This window comes from Esox lucius, chromosome 6 (assembly GCF_011004845.1).
Source record: "Esox lucius isolate fEsoLuc1 chromosome 6, fEsoLuc1.pri, whole genome shotgun sequence".
In the NCBI taxonomy this organism is placed as follows: Eukaryota; Metazoa; Chordata; class Actinopteri; order Esociformes; family Esocidae; genus Esox; species Esox lucius.
In genome coordinates, this window is record NC_047574.1 from 26,453,546 (window position 1) to 26,477,260 (window position 23,715).

The 23,715-nt window shown below is 41.1% G+C and overlaps 1 protein-coding gene across 3 annotated transcripts in view; it reads right to left on the minus strand.

Annotated features, from left to right (window-relative positions):
• The window catches only part of LOC105010717 (serine/threonine-protein kinase 32C), a 105,036-nt gene that overhangs the window by 27,842 nt on the left and 53,479 nt on the right, over positions 1-23,715 (minus strand). For 2 of the 3 annotated variants that reach the window (XM_010870251.4, XM_034292923.1), the window contains exon 3: positions 10,773-10,924. In XM_010870251.4, the coding sequence (XP_010868553.2) occupies positions 10,773-10,924 (152 nt within the window). Of the gene's footprint in view, positions 1-10,772; positions 10,925-11,068; positions 11,090-23,715 lie in introns of those variants that run through there. The other variant, XM_034292924.1, reaches the window with a different exon arrangement.

A 23,715-nucleotide genomic window follows, 5' to 3' on the forward strand; every position in this document is an offset into this window, starting at 1 on the left:
AGATTTATGTATCAACTGAAAGGATCATTATCATTATTCTATTCACTGCAAATCCAGTTGTGAGCTTTACGTAGTCAGTGGTCCTGATAGGGATTTTACGCTTTAAGCACTGTGTATCCTGACCACTCATCGTGGTGTTGAATGTCTCCTTTGCGCTGAGGTGTGCAGGGTACATTCTGGAGGCAGCTAGCAGAGCCAGCCCCTTCCCTACTAAGCTGCGTCATCAGGGCAGATAGTGGTGTATATATGAACAGGGGCAGGAGCTCCCGAGAGGTGAGCTCTGTTTCTGATGGTACTAAATGTCTATCTGTCCACTATGGACTGATATGATTAAGCTGCACAGACCGAAGAACTGGCCATCGAGCATGGCGGAGTACTGAAGCAAGCTGTAGAAGTCGCTGACGCAGTGGTTTCTGCATTTTTCCTTAATTTCACGATTTCTTTTGCTGTTGGGTGTGTCAAGAAATGCCTCCAGCATTGCACTGCCTCTGTGTCCTCTGCTCCCCCACTCCCGCTACAGTGCACTGGAATACATTTTCTGCTACTGTCATTCCTGGTGCTTGGGATGAGATCGATCTACAGTAGGCCCAAGTGTGGAATATAGATAGGGGATATTTGGGGAGAGGGGGCCCATTAAATATATTTGCACAGGAGCCTGTCATAACTTAGTTACGCCAGTGATCAGAACTGTCCCCCACTATCAGTAAGTTGCTGAAAAAATGTTGCATGGTCTAATTACCATGGTTAGTTAAATGATATGCCCAGAATATACTATCCAATTCTGCATCTAGGTGCTGGTCTTGCAATATACAGCTCCAGGAAAAACTAAGAGACCACTGCACCTTTTTCTTTCCTTTACAACAACATTGAAAAGGAAGGTATTGAGTGAGGAACAGAATAATTAAAATTAAGAGACCTGGTCTCTTCATTTATTCTGTATTACATTCTGGTCAGTATTTGGTCCCTTGTCAACCAGCTCCACACACAACTATGAGAATATCTCAGTTGTGTCAGAGACATTTAAACCCAGATGGATAGTCTCGATCAGGTTTTCAGTTTATCTTTTGATTATTCATAATTACTTTTGTTTAACATAGAGAAAATATTACTTTACTACAATGCATTCTTGGATATTGTAAGTACTGAGGTAAACATAACATGGTTGAGTTACCCTGCTCAGACATTGCATACATCAACTAATGGTTGCGTGCCATGCCAATGTGTTAGTGACTGACAGATTGGTATGACAAATGATTTGATAAGCTGACAGTTAAAACTACCTTTCTAGGCATTGTAAAACTAGTCAGGTGTCAGAAATCTGTGCAGAGAAACACACCTCAATTGAACACTGTTTCAAGAAAAGTGGCTGGCTATATTCTTTGGTATCTGTATGTGTGACCTGTCAGATTCAATTACGCTCATGTTCTATGACTCAGACAGTTGAATGTAATACAAAAGAATTCAATTTAAATGTGGCAAATTCAATTAAAATGTAAACTCATGAGTTGAATGGTGATCAAATCCAGAATTCTGAGTTGAGAAAAACTCTGGTTGAATGCCAGATTGTTGGAAATGCAACTGGACTCATGGTTTGAGGTGAGATCGACCAGGTTGTTACTGGTTTGACAGTGCCCTGGTGTAGATAAATGGAATGCGTGAGTGTTAGGTGTGAGTGTATACTTGAAAACAAGCACATTGGGAGCCATTACTCTAAGACTGATCATTATCTCAATGAGCCGCCATTTGTTGGACGGAGTGAATGTGGGGAAGTGATTGCCAAATTCAGGCGAAAACAGAGCCAGCCTTTGACTGATGTCTCTTAATTGAAAATGGCTGGTAGACAGAGAAAGATCCTTGTCGACTAAGCTTCCTAATCAAGCACATTACATTAAATCACGTACAACACAATGATCTGGATGGGATTTGGACGCTCCACCACACACCATCTCTACACAGATGTGTCCTACACAACACCAAGTCTTAGAGCCAAAGATAGTGATCGACAAAGTGAGAGAAAAACTCCACAGGCGTCTGTTCTTAAACGCCAAGACTTAGAGCAAGAGAGAAAATGCCTTCACAGACACCAACTACTAAAACACCAAGCCTTAGTGTGTGAAAGAATGAGACAGAGACAGACAGACAGAATTTCTCTAGGCTTCCAATCTGTGATGGTAGAAAACAACTCCTCCCCTTGTGGTTTCCTAAATCAAATCCAGCTACATATCCATTGTTATATTCCCATTAAAGCCTGGTAGGCTATTGCTGCTTTGTTGTTTCCTTTTCATCTGTGCAGATTTCCTGGTCCTAGCTTTATTTCTCTGAGCTGATCCCCACACACTCAGGGGAAATTCTGATCTGCCTTCTCCGGGCACAATTTCCTACTCTCTTTAAATGGAGCACCATGTTCAGAGCCAGTAAAAACCATCCTATCTCACCGGGACATCAGTACTGCAACACTGAATGCCGCACACAATAGTATCAGGCCTGACATCAAAAGGAACATTGAGATCCCTTGATAAATGGTCTGGTTTTTAAGAAGATTCCTGTCCCAATAAAAATTCCCCATTGAAGAAAAACAAATATTGACAGGGGTTTACTATTTCACACTGAAGCACTGGATCAGATTTGGTTCTTCTAAATAAAAATGGCAGTGATGTGTAGAGACCCATGTTAAACATTTTCTGACTTGCTGCAATACACATTCTATCAGGTTTTTGTCAGCGATATGATCTGTAGCCTCAGGGGTGAAACATAACCTCTTAAAGCCAGAAAACTGCATGACATTGGAGGATTTCCAAAGGATTTCCTTCCATCTCTTTCAAATCAATAGCAAACCTTTGGCCAGGCTGAGACTGGTTGAGGTTGTGTTCTGTCCACAAGTTCCTATTACCATAAACTTTTTGTCGCCTCCTTGTCATTACCAGAGAAGCATCCGGTGGATGGTGAAGAGAAGGCCTTCTGTGGAAGCCAGTGTGAGGACTGTGGTATTGGAGCCTATGTAGACCCCATGACTGAGATGTGAGCCGTTTCCAGGTACGCTCACCCCTTCATATAGTGACAGGTAAACGGTCAGATGTGGAGTCAGCATCTGAGCCGTATGAACGTTTGGAGAGTGAAAGAGCGTTCACCTTCAGATTTAACTGTAAGGACAGAGTGATACAATTGGACAACTGAAATCATTTTACACCTGTATTTTCCAGGATCAGGTTCTTAGCTTTTTTTTCAAAGGAATGACTATGATGGTGACAGGGTTCAGGGACAATTATTGTAATGGTAGCTATACCCCCCACACGGAAAAGGTAAGACAGCCGAACAGTTATATAAGACATTGTTTGACAGTGGCTATACCGTGTGTTGGCCACTCACAAGTGAATGCTTCTTACAGTCTTTTCAGTTAACTTATCTTCTAGATACACCCAGAGGGTGTATCTATGTTATGGGCACCACACAGTTCTATTGCATTTAACCACCTGGGGTAATAAGGCTAAGCAAATGTTCTTGACCGTTTTTCAGAAGCACACTGGCCATAGTTGTTTCATTAAACCTGTTAAGGTTTCTAATGGTATGAGCATGGTGTGCATGGCAGAGCAGAAGAATGAGAATTGATGTCAAACTAATTCCTAGAAAAGGCCTAGTGTCGGTTGGTTTCTAGTATTTCTTTTTAATTGCTTTCCAGTAAAGACCCAGACAACCAGGTGCAGGGAGTTCTTAAGTTATCAGTCAACTTAATTCATCAATCAAATACAAGGTTTGAGCGAAAACCCACAGACACTTGGCCTTCAATGGAATGACTCAGATGCCCGTGAGGTAATGGTATCACAGAACAAAGGGAGGGAAGGAGAGAGAAAGAAGGCAAGAGAACCTTTCATATGAATGTTTCACCAAATACAGCACGTGTCTCACTAGATACGTTTGGGAAATTCAAAATCAGAGCACGCAAGCAACCTGCAAAAAAGTATGTAAAAATCATTCACTGGGTAGACTAAGAACTCGACTAAAACATTAATGAGACAAACGCAAGTGGGTGAAAGAATAGCAATGTGTGGTACTAGACAGAGTTCTCCACCTGTCTTCTGATAAATATATATTAAAAGGAGTGCAAACAGAGAAAAAACACATAATAAGTATAAACAGGAAGTTATGAAAGAAATACTTTTAAGAATGGCTCAAGTATGCCCAAGACAGCTGACTGGGGACCTGGCCAAATCCTGAGTCCTAGGAACATTGTGACAGAGCCAAAGACATGGGCCACGTTGCACTGCCAGGCCAGTACTGTACTTACTGGGACAAAAGAACACAGAGGAAGGTTATCGGGCTGGAAGTGTCTAAGAAACAGGCTGAAATAATCAGGCCATGAAGACAAATGAGCCAGGAGAAGCAGAGGGGAGAATGAAAGAGAAAAAGAGTGTAAGAGAGAAGCCGCCGTGAGAGATATAGAGGATGAGCGAGCGAGAGAGATGAGAGACTCTGGGCTCTGAATGAGGTCTGCTTTGTGACTGTGGCCTAGATAGTCTTGGAATAGAGAGAGAACACTTGGTTTAGGCTCCTCTGACGATCCTTCTAACAATATGGTGAATAAGTGAGCAATGCCTTTTGCCACAGGGCCCCAATCCCCCTTTCTCTGGTCCTCTTAGCACACCCCGCTCTCCACATCAGCAACATCCTTATTTCCCAACACGTACTACTGATTGACGCCCTACAGGACCTTGAAAAGGTAAGGTGACCGTGGAGAGTAACACAGTCGCAGAGAGAAAAGAGCACCATTTTAAGGGTGAAATGGCTTCACAGAGTCCTGTTGTTAAACACCTGTGACATTTAATGTCTCATACAGACCGCAGAATGTGCAAAAGAAGAAGACTAAACCGAAAAGGACAAACCCCTCTGATGAAATATCCTTCAGTTAGCCTCATAGATTTTTAACACCAACCTGAGCTTCAACCTGCGGCTTGTTATGACTTGTGTTTTGGGTAAAGCCCATTTGTCTCACTGTCCCCTGGTGGTTCAGTGCAGCACAGGAATTAATATATTTTTAAGGGACAGAGCAGGACAGGTTGTGATCTATTCTCACCACAATGGCAATGCTCTCTCTCTCCCTGATGGAAAGGGTAGATGGACACTGGATGTGTGGCCAGCGATGACTCATCCTCTGTGAGACCTTAAAGGGATAGGTCAGCTAAATGGCACATTGGTTTCCTTACTTTGTAAGCAGCTGAGTGATAAGCATTTAGAATATTTGTACCATGACTTGAGTCAAACTTGTGACACGCAAGCTAAACCCATGGCATTTGGAGATAGCACCAGAAAAAATAAAATAAAAACAATCCTCGATTAGTGACATAACATTAGGAAACCAAATGTAGGTACTCTGAGTGATCTTTAAAACCCTCCTTAGAATGTTCCCAAGACTTGGAGGTCAAATATCCCAGTGGTCAGCGCTGACACTCAGTTTTATTCTTAATATCACCACAAGCCTACTGGGCCTTGCTTTTGGTTTAGCTTTCGCTGCCTCCATCCACATCCCAGGGGAATGTGGCCAATGGTGTTTGAGAGGGATATGTTGCGATGTAATGCTCAAGGCAAAACGTTGCTCTGGCAATGATCAACGCAGGAAAGTGCAAGGGATCTATTTCACAGCGTACACTTACTGCATGTAATACTGTACCTTTGGGCAGGGGAAATGAGTCCTCTAATTTATAAATACAAATTGATTGGGGGGGGGGGGGGGCGACACCTTTGCTGTGATGCTTTAGGACGTTTGCGTTGATTTGTTTTATGTGTTCACTGTGCTGATGAAGATACTAAATAATTTCCCAAGGTGGCTAATCCCTTTGACTCCAACTCTTATACATCATACGGCAGTCTACGCGGCAAGTGAATGGTAAGGGCAATTACTGCATTGTGAAAACTTGTCAGTCCTGCAGGCTTAAGCGGGACTTGTTCTACTGATGCTGATTCATGCCTATCTTAATGGGTTCCCTCTAATACTTTTTCTCTGAAGCAACGGATGAAGCTTCTACAAATAAAGCTGTCAGAATTTGGGACGTCGATATAATTAATGAATGCACATGGCTTCAAACAGTGGTTGTGTGCATGTGAGGAAAAGTAACAAATCTAAAGCCTTATAGGTGGTGAAAATCTGTTCGGACAAAGTAGACTAATCTGTGCCTGGGTCCCTTCTTAACAACATTTCTGACCCTCCGCCTCTGTACCCAACTCTCCCTCCCTAGGATTTCAGGAATCATTCACTTACATGGCAGCTTGCCTCCCTCTCTGGGCCTGTATCAATAAAACTACTACAAATCCCAATCAAAAGTGGTTTTCTCATGAGTAGCCTCCTCTGATGTTTACTTTGGGGAACAGCTTTATGTCTCAAGAGTTGCTTATTACTTTCAGTTCCCAGAATCTCTGCTCTGCCCATCTCCTGTCCATCAATAATGGAACACATCATTGCAAACTCCAACAGCCAGAACACATACCACAGTACTTGACATGGATACTGCCAATGTTCTGCAAGTCAGCAGCAGCTTAAAATGTGCATCAGGAAACCCACAGACAGTTCTTAATGTCCTGATACAGCTCCAGCTCAATGACCTTACCATATATGGTATCCATATTAGGAAATACATGTATTTACTAACTGACGAAGCCCATGCAACCAAAACACAGTAGTGTTTTAAACTTTTGATTGAACATGTCATAACCAAAACAAATGCATTTTAAACAAATGACTGTATATGAAGAGCCTTGGTCCATTAGTTTTTTTCATGATCCTTGTGACCGGACTGACTGAAAGTAAAGTTATTGAGAGTTTGCCGTTTCGACACGCACTAGAATGTACAATAACTGTCAATCAATCAATCAAATGTATTTATAAGCCCTTTTTACATCAGCAGTTGTCACAAAGTGATTTTACAAAACACCTGGCCTTAGACCCCAAGGAGCAAACAACAGTAGTGTAGAATTTCAGTGGCTGGGAAAAACTCCCTAAGAATGCCAGAATTTAGGAAGAAACCTAGAGAGGACCCAGGCTCAGAGGGGTGACCAGTCGTCTTCTGGCTGTGCCAGGTGAACATATTAAGATTACAATTGTAATATTTATTAAATGTAGAGTCTATTTAAAGTTAGTCCTGGTCGGAAGCATGATCAGATGGACAAGGACAGGGACAACACGGGGGAAGGGGAGGTGTCAGCACAGTGGCAGCTGAAATCATCAGGCATTGTCTCGATCTGCAACACAACCAAGAAGACTCTGGACAGGGACAGCAGCGGGTCCCCCAAGCCAGGTACTCCTCAGGTGTGAGCCAGGCCCTCATGCCCCCCTAAGTTCAAAACAGGAGAAAATTCAGAAAATGCATTCCTCATATCAACAAGGAGAAGGAGAACTGACCCTACTCCCCCAGCACAATAATATAGCAGCATAAAACCTTGGGACTAAGACAAGGGGGGGGGGGGGTCCCGGGACACTGTGGCCCTATCTGGGGGAGGCCCGGGACAGGGCCCAACAGACAGGAAATCAATCCACCCACATTGCCAAGCAACAACCAAAGGGACACCCACCAACCGCAACCACCCTGAATGAGGGCAGAGTATTGCCAGCAGAGTACAGCCCAATTGCACAAGTGCGCAACAGAGAAACAACAACAAGCCAGTGACTCTGCGATGAGAGCCCACCTGGCAAGACAGCAAGGGTGGACAGTATCAAGCCTTTCTGGTCACCTTCACGCCCCTGGGCAAGGCTGCACCTAATCATAGACCGTGCTGTAGAGATGAGTCTTTAGTAGACACTTGAAAGTTTGCACTGAGTTTGCATTTCTTACCTTAATTGGCAGATTATTCCACAGTAGTGGAACTCTATGAGAAAAGGCTCTGCCCCCGGCTGTTTGTTTAGAGATTCTAGATACAATTAAAAGGCCTGCATCTTGCGATTGTATGTTACGTGTAGGTATGTATGGCTGGATCATTTCAGTGAGGTAAGTAGGAGCAAGTCCATGTATTGATTTATAGGTTAACTATAAAACCTTAAAATCAGCCCTAACCCTAACAGGCAGTCAGTGTAAAGAGGCTAGTACAGGAGTAATGTGTTCAAATTTTTTTGTTCTAGTTAGGATTCTAGCAGCCGTGTGCAGCACTAACTGAAGTATATTTATTGATTTGTCAGGGTCACTGGAAAGTAGAGCATTGCAGTAACCTAGTCTATAAGTAACAAAGGCATGGATTAGTTGTTTTGCATCAGTTTTGATAAAAAGTTGCAGATTCTTGCAATGTTTCGAAGATGAAAATAAGCAACTCTTGAGACATATTTTATATTTTCTTCAAAGGAGACGTCAGGGTCAAGGGTACAGTTTTTTGGGATACGACCATGCAGCCGTCGAGGTTCACAGTGAGATCTGCTAACAAAACTCTTTGTTTCTTGGGTCCTAAAACAAGCATTTCTGTTTGTCTTGAGTTTAAAAGCAAGAAGTTCTGTCATCCACTTCCAAATATCTGAAACGCATGCTTCCAAAGTAGCTAATTTTGGGGCTTCTTCATGCTTCATTGAAATATATAACTGTGTGTCATCAGCATAACAGTGAAAGTTGACATTGTGATTCCGGATTACATCACCCAGAGGCAGCATATATAGTGAGAACAATAATGGGCCCAGAACCGAGCCTTGAGGAACACCAAAACATACCTTTGACTTGTCAGAGGATATGCCATTCACAATAACAAACTTTCATATCTAATAGTCACTGTGAATGAGGAAAGCACATATCTAGAACTACATAAAAAAGATCTATTATGAATCCTTTTTGACTGAGCTCTACCTCTGGCTAAAGGAGAAAGACATAATTATTTCTAAATATACTTTAAAAAGCAAGGCTTAGCAGGATATTTAAAAGTCCACCAACACCAAAGGAAGGGACAAAGCAACCAAAAAACGTCTACATGAAGGATACATTACAAGGCTAGTGTCTATGGTTTTAGGAAGTCTATGCTGTTTGTTTTCTGCTAGCTTGGCATTTGAAATGGCCAATATTATGGTACAAATGATACCAACAGCTGCTCAGGTTTAAAATGAATGGATTGCAAAAAGTAAACACCAACATCTGGAAACACACGTCTATCCGTTTTCCAATCAAGTAGGCTTGAACAGCTGTGGCCTGACAGGCACACCGTTTCTATGGATTTAGCTAGCTTCCTCAGTTGTTGCTCAATCTGGTCAGTTTGACAGTGACGCCTGGCAAAAGCTTGCAGACATGCCTCTCTATCACTCCCTCATGTGTTGATGCTCATTGTAATGCAGATTTGACAACCTGTGAATGTGTTTTAGACAGGAGATCAAAACAAAGCAAAAATGATTCTAACAAGATCCTTCACTGGCGAAGGGATGTAGAAAACTGAAACTACTATGAACCGTCCAAAGTGAATACTGGATGAGACCGATGGAACCAATGCTATGGCACATGTCTCGTGAATTTGTTGGGGACGCTGTATGAGAATGCACGTTGCTGTTTTGTTCCAGTGTAATTTAAGATGGGCTGACCACTTTCCCGGCTTCCCTCTGAAGTTGACTTGAAACACAGTACGACGAGGTGTCATCTAAGGAGTACTAGAATTCCTGCCAACCCATAATGCTGCTGTCGATTGTGTTTGTCGCTAATGGGGCTTTGATGTGCTAGATGCACAGATACAGAGATGAGAAAACTAGAACGAGGAAGGGGCTGGCAGATGAATCCTCCATGAGGGAATTATTATATTAAACATACACAGGCACCAGCACTCCTACTACCTAATTAAAAACCCCTCTGTTTATTTTACATTAGAGGAAGCTTCTCTTGGAGGAAAAACTCTATTCTGTGTTAAAACAGTAGTACTTTGGATAAAGACCAACATGCCTGGTAAGAGTAACAAATGGTTGTGGGTGATTTAGTTTTGCTGTATATATACTACGATCGGTTCAAATTCTATATGTTATTAAAGGGGCTGTATGAAATGATTGATACTCGCTATAGCAATTACTCCAAAGAGATAACCACCGTGTGCAATATCAATCTACCAATTACAAAGGAGTAAAGTGCTTTGGTGTAATATGCTGTGAACATTGCCAGCTGCCCAATTACATTTAGAAAATGTGCTGCAGAGACATTAGATGGTTAAATAATGAAATGGGTTCCCTACTTCACCCAGATATCAGAATCCTGAGAAGGAAGTATGGGGTCATGGGACATTACAGTAGAAGCTATTAAGAAATGGTTTTGCTGATGATACAGTATTGTGTTCTGCAGCACCATCTGCTCTCTACATTCCAAGTCTGATATCTAAGCAGTAGAGTCACTTTTGGATCATCAATAACTAGTAAAGACAAACAAACAAGAGACATTTTCTGGAACCCATAACTCAGACTTAAAAGACCTTGCAATGATTAAAAGAGCAATAATCAATCAAAGTTCCCTCATTAATATGTTGGTATTTGGGTATATGATGAGCTGGCATCAGCAAAGCAGATGAACACAGCCTCTACAATAATAGAAAATAAATTGTCCAGGCTACATTTCTGTCTGTTTGAGAATACAGTATGTTGACATACTCTATCTACGCACACATGGCAGTCTCTAGTTTAAACTCTTTTTTGCAGTTTACATGGTCTGTTTTCATCACAGGAGACAAGTGAAATACTTCACCCCCCCCCCCCCCCACCACCACCAACACACACACACACACACACACACACACACACAGCATGCAGAATGTACAAATAGTATATAAAGTAAAAAACACAGGATAGTCACCAGAGGTTTACTAAAAAAACATGTTCAATTTCCTGTAGGATCTCTAGCTCTCTAAAGACGTTTCGGACCTCGTCTCTCTCTATGCACTGCTGTTTGTTCATGTACTTCATGGCGTACATCTTCTCTGTGTCCCGCTTCTGCACAATGCACACCTGTAAGGGAGACAAGAACACAATAACTCAGTATGCATGATATACAATTCACTAGTGTGTGTCAAACGGCACTGAATGTGAATTGTCAATGTGTTTCACAAAACATGGGGAAAACACAATTTGGAAAAAAAAACAGTCTCTAACCTCATCGTGTGCTTGTTTAAAGTGGATGCTTATCAGACAAAGTGGAGAGAAGTCAATGTTAGGGTTGGTAGCCTCATTACTGGAACATCCAGTCATTAGGACGTTATGGCCTCAGCTAAAATGATGCCAAAAATACACACTTCTATAAAGATGTACTTACAGTTTCTCCAATGAAGAACTCAAAATTCTGACATTAATATAATTCCAGCTTACCCAGTAAAACAAGAACCAATTGGGATCCTGATATTATTACACTGTTTACACCTATCCCGCTCTCAAGTGGAGCAATACCACAATCCATGAAAGTTTGAAACAATCTCATGTACATTTCATATGTGGGAAAAAGGATACTTTTAACCATTGGACCAACAAAGTACCCGGATGACAAAGTCCAGCCTCGGCTGTCACGTGGTGTTAAGTTACAGCCGTGCCAGAGGCTGAGTAACGTGCACACACAAACATGCACATTGATTTGTTCACCACGGCCCGAGTGCCCTCATTATAGCTGGGCGTATGGCTGTTTTGCAGCATTAGAGAAAGGGACGACAGGAGAGAATCTATTAGACTACAAAACACACACTAATGGCCTGCCTCCCTTCCCCTTCTGTCTGGCAGGAGCACAAACACGCCACCCTGCTCTCCGAACCCTCTCCTCTTACCTACTCAAAGGCTTGCTGCAGCAATACTAAGAACCTTCCTTCTCCTAATGGATCTAAGTGGTAGAGAGAGGGTGTGGCAGGAGAAGTCAGACAGAGGACGGAGAACAAGGTTGCTGGGAATAGGAAAACAGGTCTGGTTTCTCCTTCACATGAGCACAGTGGTAAAAATTTGCAGTTCAGAGGGGTGAAAGTTGTCTGTTCTATTTAAATATTAAAAATGTTGCCTGGTGACTCCACATCTCATAGCCCTCCCCATTACCTCCCTACTCCTTTGTAGTCTCAGCCTTTACATAGACCTACTTTCTCCAGCCTCCTTACATAGAGGCCAAGTTACCTAAGAGTGAAAACACTACAACTTTTCACTAAACGTCATGTCTTTCCCAAGTGATAAGCATTCCTGCATTAGCGCAAAGTGAGGAGAGTTGGTGACACACAGCATTCACCCTAAAACCAAAACGCTAATTAAACTCAAGTTAAGATCTAGCACACCTTCACTCACAACAAAATCCAGACCCTAATTTCCACAAGGCCAAATACAATTTATTAAGAGTTCATGCATTTATTCATAGACCAGTTTTTTTTAACTGAAGGTATGCCTTTCCCATAACAGTAAGATTCATATTGGTGATCGGTGAGCACTGCGCGATTAGCTTGTTGGTCCAACAATAGAACAGTAGAACTGACAGTGAGAGCAATGGCTTCTGGGTCGGAGCCTTTCATCGGAACAGACACCAAAGTGAGTGTAATTAATTCTGAAGCATTATCTCTAAAATGCTAATGGGGCAGCAAAGTCCAAAGCATTATGGTCCCGCTGGCTCCATTCCATTGATACATTTTAATTATGAACACCTGCTATTTATGGTCAGTTTGTAGTTAACAAATAAATAATAATTAAACAACCGGCATGGTAAAAGGTCAACCCTCTTTGGAAACTGGAAGTATTTACTTTGGGGCCAGCCCTGGGGAAGGTGTCAGCCTGCTTTAGCAGGCTGTCGACTGGGGCACGGGGTGTGACTTAGCGAAGTGGTGGCTAATAAACTGGCAGAATCACAGGAACAGACTGTGCATGCTGCCTGCTACCAAATCCCACAGCTTTGGTGGCAGGAGCAGCCTGGAGGTGAGGTAACCCAACAAAGGGATGATGCTGGCTGAATGGTTCAAATCTCTGGCTACCAGCTGCATAAAACACCTGCTTATCTTGCCCCTAAAGACATCTTTAAGAGGAAGGGTCTGGTCATTCCGTTGGATAGGATATTTTCTCCATGCTAAATATCTGGGAGTAGGGAGTGTTCAGCAGCTGTTTGATAAGGAAAGAGTCAAAGGATGAAAAGATGCAAGACTGGATGGTGGCTGCCGATGAAAAACACCTGTCCTGAAAGAGATCCACACCTCAAATAAACGATTGATCACTGGAAAAGTGTAATCAACAAACCTAGATTGTTTTGAACACTGACGTTAACACCCATTTCAATCTTCATACAATCACTTCTTAATCAGTGTTCCACACCCAGAAAGCAGATAACAATAGGCAAACTACAGTAAGAATACAGCAGGCACTCCTGATGTTCTACTGCAAAGGTCAGCATTTGTGCTTGGCTGCTTCCCGAAACACCTCTTTTTCTACTAAACAGACAATAAACAAAGATTATTAAGCGTTGCAAAAGTGCCAATCATACATCCTTCGAGCATTAAGTCCATTCGTAACCCATTTGTTCCCGCCATTTTCCCTGTCATGCCAAATGTACAGTGCAGTCCATTAGTATTTGGACAGTGACAGAAGATCAGTTGTTTTGGCTCTGTACACCAGAACACTGATTTTTAAATGAAACATTGACTAAAATAATGGTTCCTAACCTTTTATAGTTTCTGTAGCCTACCACTGGCTGAATTTTACCCAGCACTGAGTACCCCTAAAGTACCCCTTCATGTGCATTTTACCAGTAAGCCTAGGGTCTGCTGGGTCTTCTCAAGTACCCCCTGTGTATATATGACTTGATAAAAGGTTAAGGTGCAGACTGTCATCTTTCAGGATTTACATCTATATACCATGAACAGTGTAGGAACAGGTACAGATTTATTTAATACATAATCCCTCCATTATAGTAAACCAAAAGCAAGCATATTTAATACTTGTATTGATGACTGCCTGAATCCTTTGGATTCGATGACTGCCATCTGTACATAAGACTTTGTTCATTAAAAAAATAAATAATAATGTAGGTACTTTTAGCAAACTGTAACCTGGTCATTACTTCGGGTTACCAATGGTGTGCATATTGTGGTAAACTGTCTGAGGTTGTTCTGGTGTACAGCAGTCTTTCCATCATGGTACACTTCAACTAATACAAGCGTACATTTTACACAGTGTTCTAAATCTATTCATAAGTTGAAAAGGGGGTTCCCTGACAACTTAAATACATTTTCAGTCAAACACTAGTGGTCTTCCTTGGTCTACCATGACATTGGTTATTCCTGAACACAGAGTGTTCTTGCTTCTTAGCAATGTACCTAACATTTGATTTTGACACACCTTATGTATTCAAATGACTTTACTGGCATTGACACATCTTTGCTCCTTTCACATTAACTAACAATGGAACGACATGCACACGGTCACAAAACAGCTGAGCAGCCAATGACTTTTGGTCCTCCAAATTGGGTGGACTATGTAAACAGGTGCATCAGAAAAAAATTGAATATTGTGGAAGTTCTTTTTCCCCCCATAAATCAAAAAGTGACCCCTTCATGCATTTTAAATTCATTACACAAAGTGAAACATTTCAAGCCTTTTTGTTTCAATCTTGATGATTACAGCTTACAGCTCATGGAAATCAACAAGAATCCAGGCAAGCCTAGTTCAGCCGGACCGCAATAAAAAGTATTTCCCTCTTGAGATTCAAACCCGGTTTGTCAACGTGACAAGCTGTGTCGCTAACTACTACACCACAGAGCTCTTTGTTCAACAAGTGTCAGTATAGCCTCTACCCTGAACAAATTCTCTTTTGCCACTGGCCGTTTTAACAGCCAATTGGTCATTCGTGAATAATATTGATAGTTAAACAGACTAATGTTTCTTACTAAGTTTACCTCCACAACAAATAGCGTCTTTGAACAGTGAGCTTTTGCCACTGGCCATTTGAACAGCTTATTAGCCAGTAATAGGCTTTACCAGTATCTACTAACTTACTGGAATAGTCATAGGAATTGAGCAATTGCTAGCGAGTCTGCCAAAACTATTTTTTTCTTTCATGGCATGACCCAACAACACATACAAGCTGAAGGCCGCTACCAAAGCAACCTTAGCTTCCATAACACCTCAGCAGTGCCACAGGCTGATTGCTTCCATGCCACGCCGCATTGATGGAGAAATTTGTGCAAAAGGAGCACCGACCAAGTCAATATTTTTATTGTAATATTTTGAGATACTGGATTTCTTTCCAATAAGCCGTAATCATCAAGAAGGCTTAAAATGTTCCACTGTATTTGTAATGAATCTAGACTATATGAAGGTGTCACTAGTTGATTTGAATTACGGGGACAAAATTAACTTTTCCACAATATTCTAATTTTTTTAGATGCACCTGTACAAAGGGATGTAACTCCTACATGGTTCATAGTTTAAGAATGCAAATACCCTCATATGAACACTGGCAGTCAACACTTTAAACTCTTAGTCATTGTCTCATTTCAAATCCAGGGTGCTGGAGTAGTGCCAAAACGGCCTTGCTTGTGTCACTGTCCGAATACATATGGACTGCACAGTACAGTGCAGAAATCTTCAGAAAGTTCAGAAATCTCAGCCCTCTGATTCACACACCTAAACCCTGTTAACCACTCACCAAGGGTGGTTAGGGTTGGGTTAGCTCTGTTGGCATGCACTGGGGGTGGTGTTAGTATGGTGCTCAACAATGCAGCTCTTGGAAGAGGGCACCAATAAACCCTGGACACCCTCAAACTCAACTCTGGACCTCAAATCCAGTTCCACTTAATGTTTTCATTGCCACCCTGCAATCATGGACGTATTTATACCTGGGACACCAGGTGGTTGTGACACCAGGTGGTAATGCAGAGGAAGACCAGAAAAGCAACTGGCACATAGGGTAGGAGTTGAATAGAGGTTAGGGTTTCAGTAGTAACTGTTCCCAGACCGGTGGTACGGTTGGATGATTACTGGCTGTGTAGACAGTAATCATCAATTCATTTTAATCAATTCATTTTTCAATTCATTTTCTCACTGGCCCTTTTGGGCAAGTTGGTCTGAAATCTACTGGCCCTGACTGTATTTTTAATGGCCCAAACTAAATATAAAAAAAAAAACATAATATAATAGTATTTTACAGATATATTGTATGTAAATATCATATCAGAATATTGATTAATACCACAGATTTGCATGTGATATGAGACGTGCTGATACAAGCAATTGCTGTTTATATAAATATGATGGAACGCACATCATTACTTTTTAATAAATGGTTATCAAAATATTAGCCACTATAAATATCATTATCATATTTTCATGAATATGCTTGTTCACTTGATGTGACATAAAAGCATGAAAATAATTAATATATTTATGCTAACATAATAATTGCATAATACAGTACTTGCATTAGTTGGTTGACTGGCTTCTTACGCGTCACTGCTAGCAAGCCCTTAGGCAGGCGTAGTTAACATGCCACTTACTGCTAACAACCAATGTCTGTATGGTTTCTCTATCCGTATTCAACAGACTATGTCATGGTTGTAGTCCGTGAATGGTTTCTCTTTCTTCACGGTATTCTTTCTGCATGACAGGCGGTCATAATTCGTTTTATTCATTCGGCGCAGGCAGACGTTCATTGGTGCAGCCGCAGGGTTGTCAACAGTGTCCAAAACTAACCTTTTGGCACACTTGCCAAGGGGACCGGTAGATGAAAAAATCCACAGGCCAAGCATATTTTTTACCTGCCAAAATAATTAATTGCCTTTTTGTGTCATGTATACATTAATTTCAGTACATCTCATTGTATGTTGAATTCAACCGTTTTATTTCCATTGATAAATGAGATGTCTCAGCGTTATCTTTAGCATACTGGCCACACACAGAATAACTTGTCACCACAGCCTCAGCATCATACTGTAGCCAGCCTCTTGGGCTGGCTACAGCCACTCCTTTATCTCCAAAACTCCAATTCTCACAAAGCATTATTTTATGTGATGCTACAAACATGTTGTGTATGTATTGCAATAACGTAATTCCTTCACACCAGTATCTCTTCCTTGTCAACGTTCTTAAAATGATTTGACAATACTTACTTAACATAACTCCATAATAACCTATGTATTTCCCCTTAAATAACCATTCTCCAACTGTTAATGAATTGTTTCCCAGATTTATAACACACACACTCTCCAAAGCTAATGAGCAAAAGCAAATTAACAACATCAAACATGTGTTTATATTAGAAAGGTTCTCCACATTACTTAAGCTATTATTATTTCTCAGTGTGCTCCACCTTATAATATTACTTACATAGTATTATTTAAATAGTAATTTCATTTATATTTTACACCAGGTCGTTTTTCGTTTGAAAATGCACTACATATCACATACGTTAATTTTGAAGGCAAAAAATGAAAACCGTGGGTCTTATAATTGCAACCGAATGCTGCCTGCAGGACGCTAATCCATCGTAGCTATCGAGTTGTCACAGTTAGCTTCTTTCCTTTGGTTGTCGCTCAGACCATGGCTACCTTCTATCAATTTGACGCATAACTACTGCGCAGAACTGGTCCCAAGATCGCTATCTGCGCAGACGCAAGTCCAAGATGTCAGCGCCATATCGGGACACTGGCGGCTTCAGTTTTCACCAATGGAAAAGAGCGAAGGGGCGTCGTCCATTTGTTTTTTACAGTCTATGGTCCGAGGTGTTAAAATCATAGACATAATAAAGAGTAGACACCGCATCGACCGCTACTACCTACTGGCGCTGACGAGCCGTGGGGCCGCCATCTTGGACCGGTCCGCCGCTCCACTCAATGTAATCTGTTTTGGCAGGTGAAATGAGCTGTCAGCGAATTTAATTAATCATACCTCAGTGAATACCTTACTGATTTTCACGTTTTTTTTTGCTGCAAAGGTCATACATGTAGCTATGATACAGGACACATGGTTCGGCGTATTATAATATTCATAGTGGGCTTAACAGTAATAGAATATTCTGATATATGATATAAAGGGACCAGGCGTCCGAGATCAAAACTGTGAACATAATCCCCAAAAAGGGAGAAAAACAGGAACATTTCCAGTTTGACTATCATTCTGATTGAAACACCTAATGTGTAAATAGTGGCAGTAAAGTCAGAAATATATATTTCTCTCTCTCATTTCACAGCCCCCATCCCAACATACACACATGGGTCCCAGTCTAAAATAGCAGGATGAAATGAAAAGTGACAGTTTTTATTTAAACTGCACATTTACTTTGTTGAAACTCCCTTAAAAGTCTGCAAACTTAATGTAGCAATTTTCAAAACACAGTTACAAGTGCTTTTCAGAACCCAGAGGGAAAGAGATCAGGGCTAAGACAATCACAAACACAGTGTAAGGCAAAAGAGACCAACATTTGGATTCCTGGAGAGACACACCATGAGGCTAGAGTTCATGAAACACAAACAAACAGAGGTATTTACAGACCCACCAACACTTACAGCAGTATTCACATAAAATGTGACAGACCACTGTTTTGAGGCAGTTTTAAGTCATTGCATTCAGTTTCAGTGTTAATCTTGTCAGAATGATGACAGATATGACATAAAGATATTATGTGTGATGAGTAAAGTTAAAGTACAGATATAAAGCTTAGAATTTGTTTTGGGATGCTGGAATTTAGGATTAAAGTCTTGAATTGTCGTGGAACCACACACATGCACACTCTCTAAAACCCCTGAAAGAGGACAGTTCTTCCTCGTGCTCCCTTTCTGCAGTTCAAGAGAGGTGAGTTTGGTAATGTGGTGCAGCCTTATATTGAGAAACACAGACACAACGAATGACAACAAGTCAGAATGATGGTTGTCGATGCCAAACTGAGTCTCCTCAATGTGTTCCCCAAGCAGAAAAACATCCTCCGTTCCAATCTCCTCCCGGACGATGTCTGTGACTGTCGACACCTTAGGAGCTGGCATTGGTGAAGCTTGGCGGATCACCCTCTCTGCAGCACTCAGCACCTTATTAAAATAATAATTTAAAAAAATACATTATATTTATATAGTGCTTTACACAGGTGAGACACCACACCGAACCATGAGGTGGCGGAAGATGGCCTGGAAGTGCCGATGGATTGTTATTCCAGCCTCCTTATATGGAAAACAGGCACACAATACATACATTACTCACAAGACAAAGATATTCATTAGGTATATTTTCAAAATTGTAATTAAGAACACCAACCCTACCTGACGCTCTGATTGAATTAAATAGAAGCTCCAAGTGATCTTGGCTGAACCTGTAGGTGAGCACATACCGCTGAACTAAATAATAAGCTTGTTTGAAAACCATTCTACTATAAGATGTTCTGTTGCCTTTATTTTAAGTGGGGTGGGTATGAGACATGAGGTAACTTACTTTTGTTAGGGTGAATTACACGTGAATAATACACAGTGTTGGGCAAGTTACTTGGAAATTGCAGTGAGCTAAGCTATTAGTTACTCTGTCATGAATAAAGCATCACGACACAAAAGTTACCACCCAGTCAAATGTAGCAAGCTAAGTAACACAAACACAGCAGTAGGCTAGTTCATTACATAGGAAGCTACTTTAAGTTGTGCTAATTTCACATGACAAGAAAAGTAGCTTGTGTGGCCAAGCTACTTGGTAAATAAAGGAGTTACTACTACTAAAAAGTTACTTGATTCTGGAAATAGTGAAGCTACCACCAAAATACTAAGTTACTAGCTAAGCTAGTACTGCCCAACAATGATAATACCGTCTTTTATTTATAGAAATATATAATTAGCTGGCCAATGTTATACAAGTAATATTTGCTTTATTTCTACAATAGCATTCTTGAGTTAGTTGTAATCTAAGTCAGTGTTATAGAATATGACTTATCAAGTCTCAGTTCGCTGGGTGAACACCGGCTGGTGCAGTAAACATAGCCTAGCTAGCTGGATACGATTTCAGTACAGTAATATCAAAGATCCTTGCTCCTTCTCAACTCTCTGGTAATATTCTAGTCACAAAATACAACCAATAATACGGTAATGTTAAATCTTACTTGTGAAAAGTAATCCCCCGAGCCCTGCTTTCGATGGTCCGCCGATATGAGCAGGAGTATGCTCCACAGTGCTCTGGCATCGTTGCTTCTGCTGCTACGCAAATAGGAGTATGACCGGTCAAAGATGGCGGCTGTATTTCTCGCGCCCCAGCAGCCAATGCGGCGTCTACTCTTTATTATGTCTATGGTTAAAATCATCTGTTAGATTGTCCATCCAAATCAACTTCTGATATCATGAACTCAATGTAGGAAAATTAAGTTACGCAAATTAGGCATGTTAAAAATATATTTTTACTAATACATAGATTTTTGTATATTTTGTGTGTGTGTGTGTGTGTGTGTGTGTGTGTGTGTGTGTGTGTGTGTGTATATATATATATATATACACACACACACACACACACACACACACACACACGGCAGGACCCAAGGTATCCCAGCAGAACACTGCCCTAAGCATCACACTGCCACTTCTTCCCATAGTGCATCCTGGTGCCATGTGTTCTCCAGGTAAGCGACACACACCCACCCGGCCATCCACATGATGTAAAAGGAAATTTGATTAATCAGACCAGGCCACCTTCTTGCATTGTTCCGTGGTCCAGTTCTGATGCTCACGTGTCCATTGTAGGCACTTTCGGCAGTGGACGGGTCAGCACGAGCAGCCTGACTGGTCTGCGGCTACGCTGCCCCACACACAACAAACTGCGATGCACTGTGCATTCTGACACCTATCCATCAGTACCACTTTAACTTTTTCAGGAATATGAGCTACAGTAGCTCGTCTGTTGGATCGGACCACATGGGCCCTCCTTCGCTCCCCACGTGCAATGAGCCTTGGCTGCCCATGACCCTGTCGCTGGTTCAAATTGAACAGAAGCGTTCAATTTCGATTTGCAGTGCTCTCTTAATTTAAACCCTTCTGTTCCTCACTCAAAACTTTCCTTTTCAACTTTTTGGGAAAGGAGAGAAAAAGGTGCAGTGTTTTTTTTTTTGAGTTTACTGACTGTGCAAACGTTTCCTATAAAAGTACAACTTCAATATAAATGCTTGAGGTCTTGTGACAGAATCAAATGTAACGTCTTTGACACCTACTACTAGACACCTTAAAAATGCATAATATATTAGGCTAGTTATTTGTTGTTAATTACTTCAAATTCTCAGGAGCCTGTCAAGTAGGAACATGTTTTTCTTAGTATTGTGACCTATGGGATTAAATTGGTTTTAATGAAGTGATCCAAGAAAGCAAATACAAAATAACCACTGTGGACTTGAGAGGAGTTGTGAATAGAGCATTCACTAATGTAATCACAAAGCATTCGCTAGTGGTTGCTAGCATAATCATCACTTTCATCATCTAGCCCAATCCCACACGCTATCCTGCTGACTCCCGTTCTCACTGACAGGCTATTTGGAATCTCTCCGCAATTCCGATGGACTATAAATTCTTAATTAGACCTGAAAATGTGACAAAAGCAGCACCTGACTGAAAATTCACAGGGAATCTTCTATTGACGAGACGGTACAGAGTCTGCACACCGCAAAAAAGGGGTATATCTGAAAACAAAACAGAGCTAGTAAATAATGACAAAGACCTGATACAGCCTATTGGTATGAATACAAAACTATTTGCAAACCCATCATGTCCACCAGATTATTATTTTTTTTAAAGAAAAAAGAACCTGGTTTTTAGAATGGTAGGCATACGTGTACGGTGTATCAAAGTTCTGAAACATGTTCAGAGTTGTAGGGACCAGTTCTTTAGCAAATTCTGCATTTGTAACTTACTATAATTAAGTAACAAATTCTCTTTCTTTAAATTACCTCCTTACCACTATGAACCACGAGTGTACAAACAACAACAAAAGGATTTGATGACAGATGACAGCCTACTACGAGCTATGGTTACATTACGGTGGTTACATTACGGTATCAAACACAGTAGCCTTCAACGTTTAGCCACTGCAAACATCGTATGGAACATAGTTGGCTAGGCTACATAGCAATGCCAGCTGTCTCAAACACTTTGGATACATTGTTAATGTGACGTGAATTGAAACTCACTCATCTTGAATTCTTTAAATAAATCTGCATGTCTGTCTTTGAAGTGATTCGCCAAGTTACAAGTGTTTCCTCCTTCAGTTTCTAAAGTTTGAGGGCATTTGCATAGTGTTTTTTTGCAAATATGTACTCCCTGATCATGCGCCTCAACCGCAGAGTTCACGACTCACTTGCACTTGCCGCCATCTCTCACGTTTTGGATCCCGGGTACCTGCGGTACTGTACAAAAACAAGTACCGCCTTGTTTTTAGAGTTTTGGCATCGACTTGGTATCGACGTATTGGTTCTCCCTAACCACGACTGTAAAGCATTTAAAGAGAAAACACACGTAGCCGTGATGCCAGAAGATGAATAGTGCTAAGCACGGCAAGTTAATACAAATTCGGGTTAAGTTTTTCACCAACAAACCGTTCATCTGCTTTGAGTTTGTGTATAGCTGAGCAGCTCCGGCTATCTAACCATCTACAACGTTAATGATGAATTACCCGTTAGTGTCAAATTTGGTGAGTTCTATAATACTCCACAACAGAAACATTGAATGCTTTGGAATGCTTTGCCAACAGTCTTGAAAATGATTTTATGATAACCCTTAAGTTTTGGAACGTTTTATTTGTTTTAGAAAAACACTGAAAACGTATTTTTAAATAGAACATATTTATTTCTGGAATTAATGTATGTTTTCAATTATTAATCGATTATCAAAATAGTTGCAGCCGGGGGTGCCACAAGGAATTTTGGGCCCCACGACAAAAAAATATAATTGGGCCCCCTCTGTGCAGCTGTTACCTATTTTTTGGGGCCCCTGTCAGTCATGGGCCCTTGGAATTGTCCTAACTTTTCCCCCCTATACGGCACCCCTGGTTGAAGCCCTAGTTGAAATGCACAGATGAGGCAGCACGATTTGTTGTTCTAAAATGGTAAATTGCATCAAATGACTAACAGGGATATCAGCTGTACTCATCCCATTCCTAAGCGGTCTAAATTAATTTCTCTCAGCTCCCTCTGGCTCATTTCCATATTATCTGCCACAAAGGCATGCACTTATTAAATGCTTATTAGCTGAAGTATCACTTCAGCTAATAAAAATGCTCTTTCATGTCATGCTTGGCTTCAAAGTGTGCTAGGCTGTCGTAGTAATGAATGAAGACTCTAAAGTTGTGATGTTTACCTTTTAAAGAACCCCTTTCCCCTTGGTTCTGCTATAGTTAGCAACCCTATCAATTGTTGTCACAACCTGGACCTCCAGGGAGCCTTCGTGTGGTGAAGGAAAAAGGGTTGGCTATGTAGTGGAGTCAGGAAGCATATGATTTTCTTTTTCTAGGTCGTCTAAACGACTATTGGAAAAAGCAGCATCTTAAGAACAAATGTAGTTAAAATGAAAAAAGTGAACATCAGGCATCGGTCTTGAGATGAAACAGAAGATCATCATAGATGCTAAATTGTTAAACCGGGTTCCTATTTCAGGGAAAACAAACAGACAATCTAGAAAACACAAGTGCTCACATCAATTGAAATCATAGAATGGGTTAAAAGATTTCTGTTGGATGAAAGGGAGACGTTTGGTTCCTCGGCATAATGGTCAAGTGCTTGTCATGCCGTATGTTACCAGACTAGAGGGACTGAAATGGAGAGCAATGCAAGCCAACAAGAACATACCCAAAAACGTGCA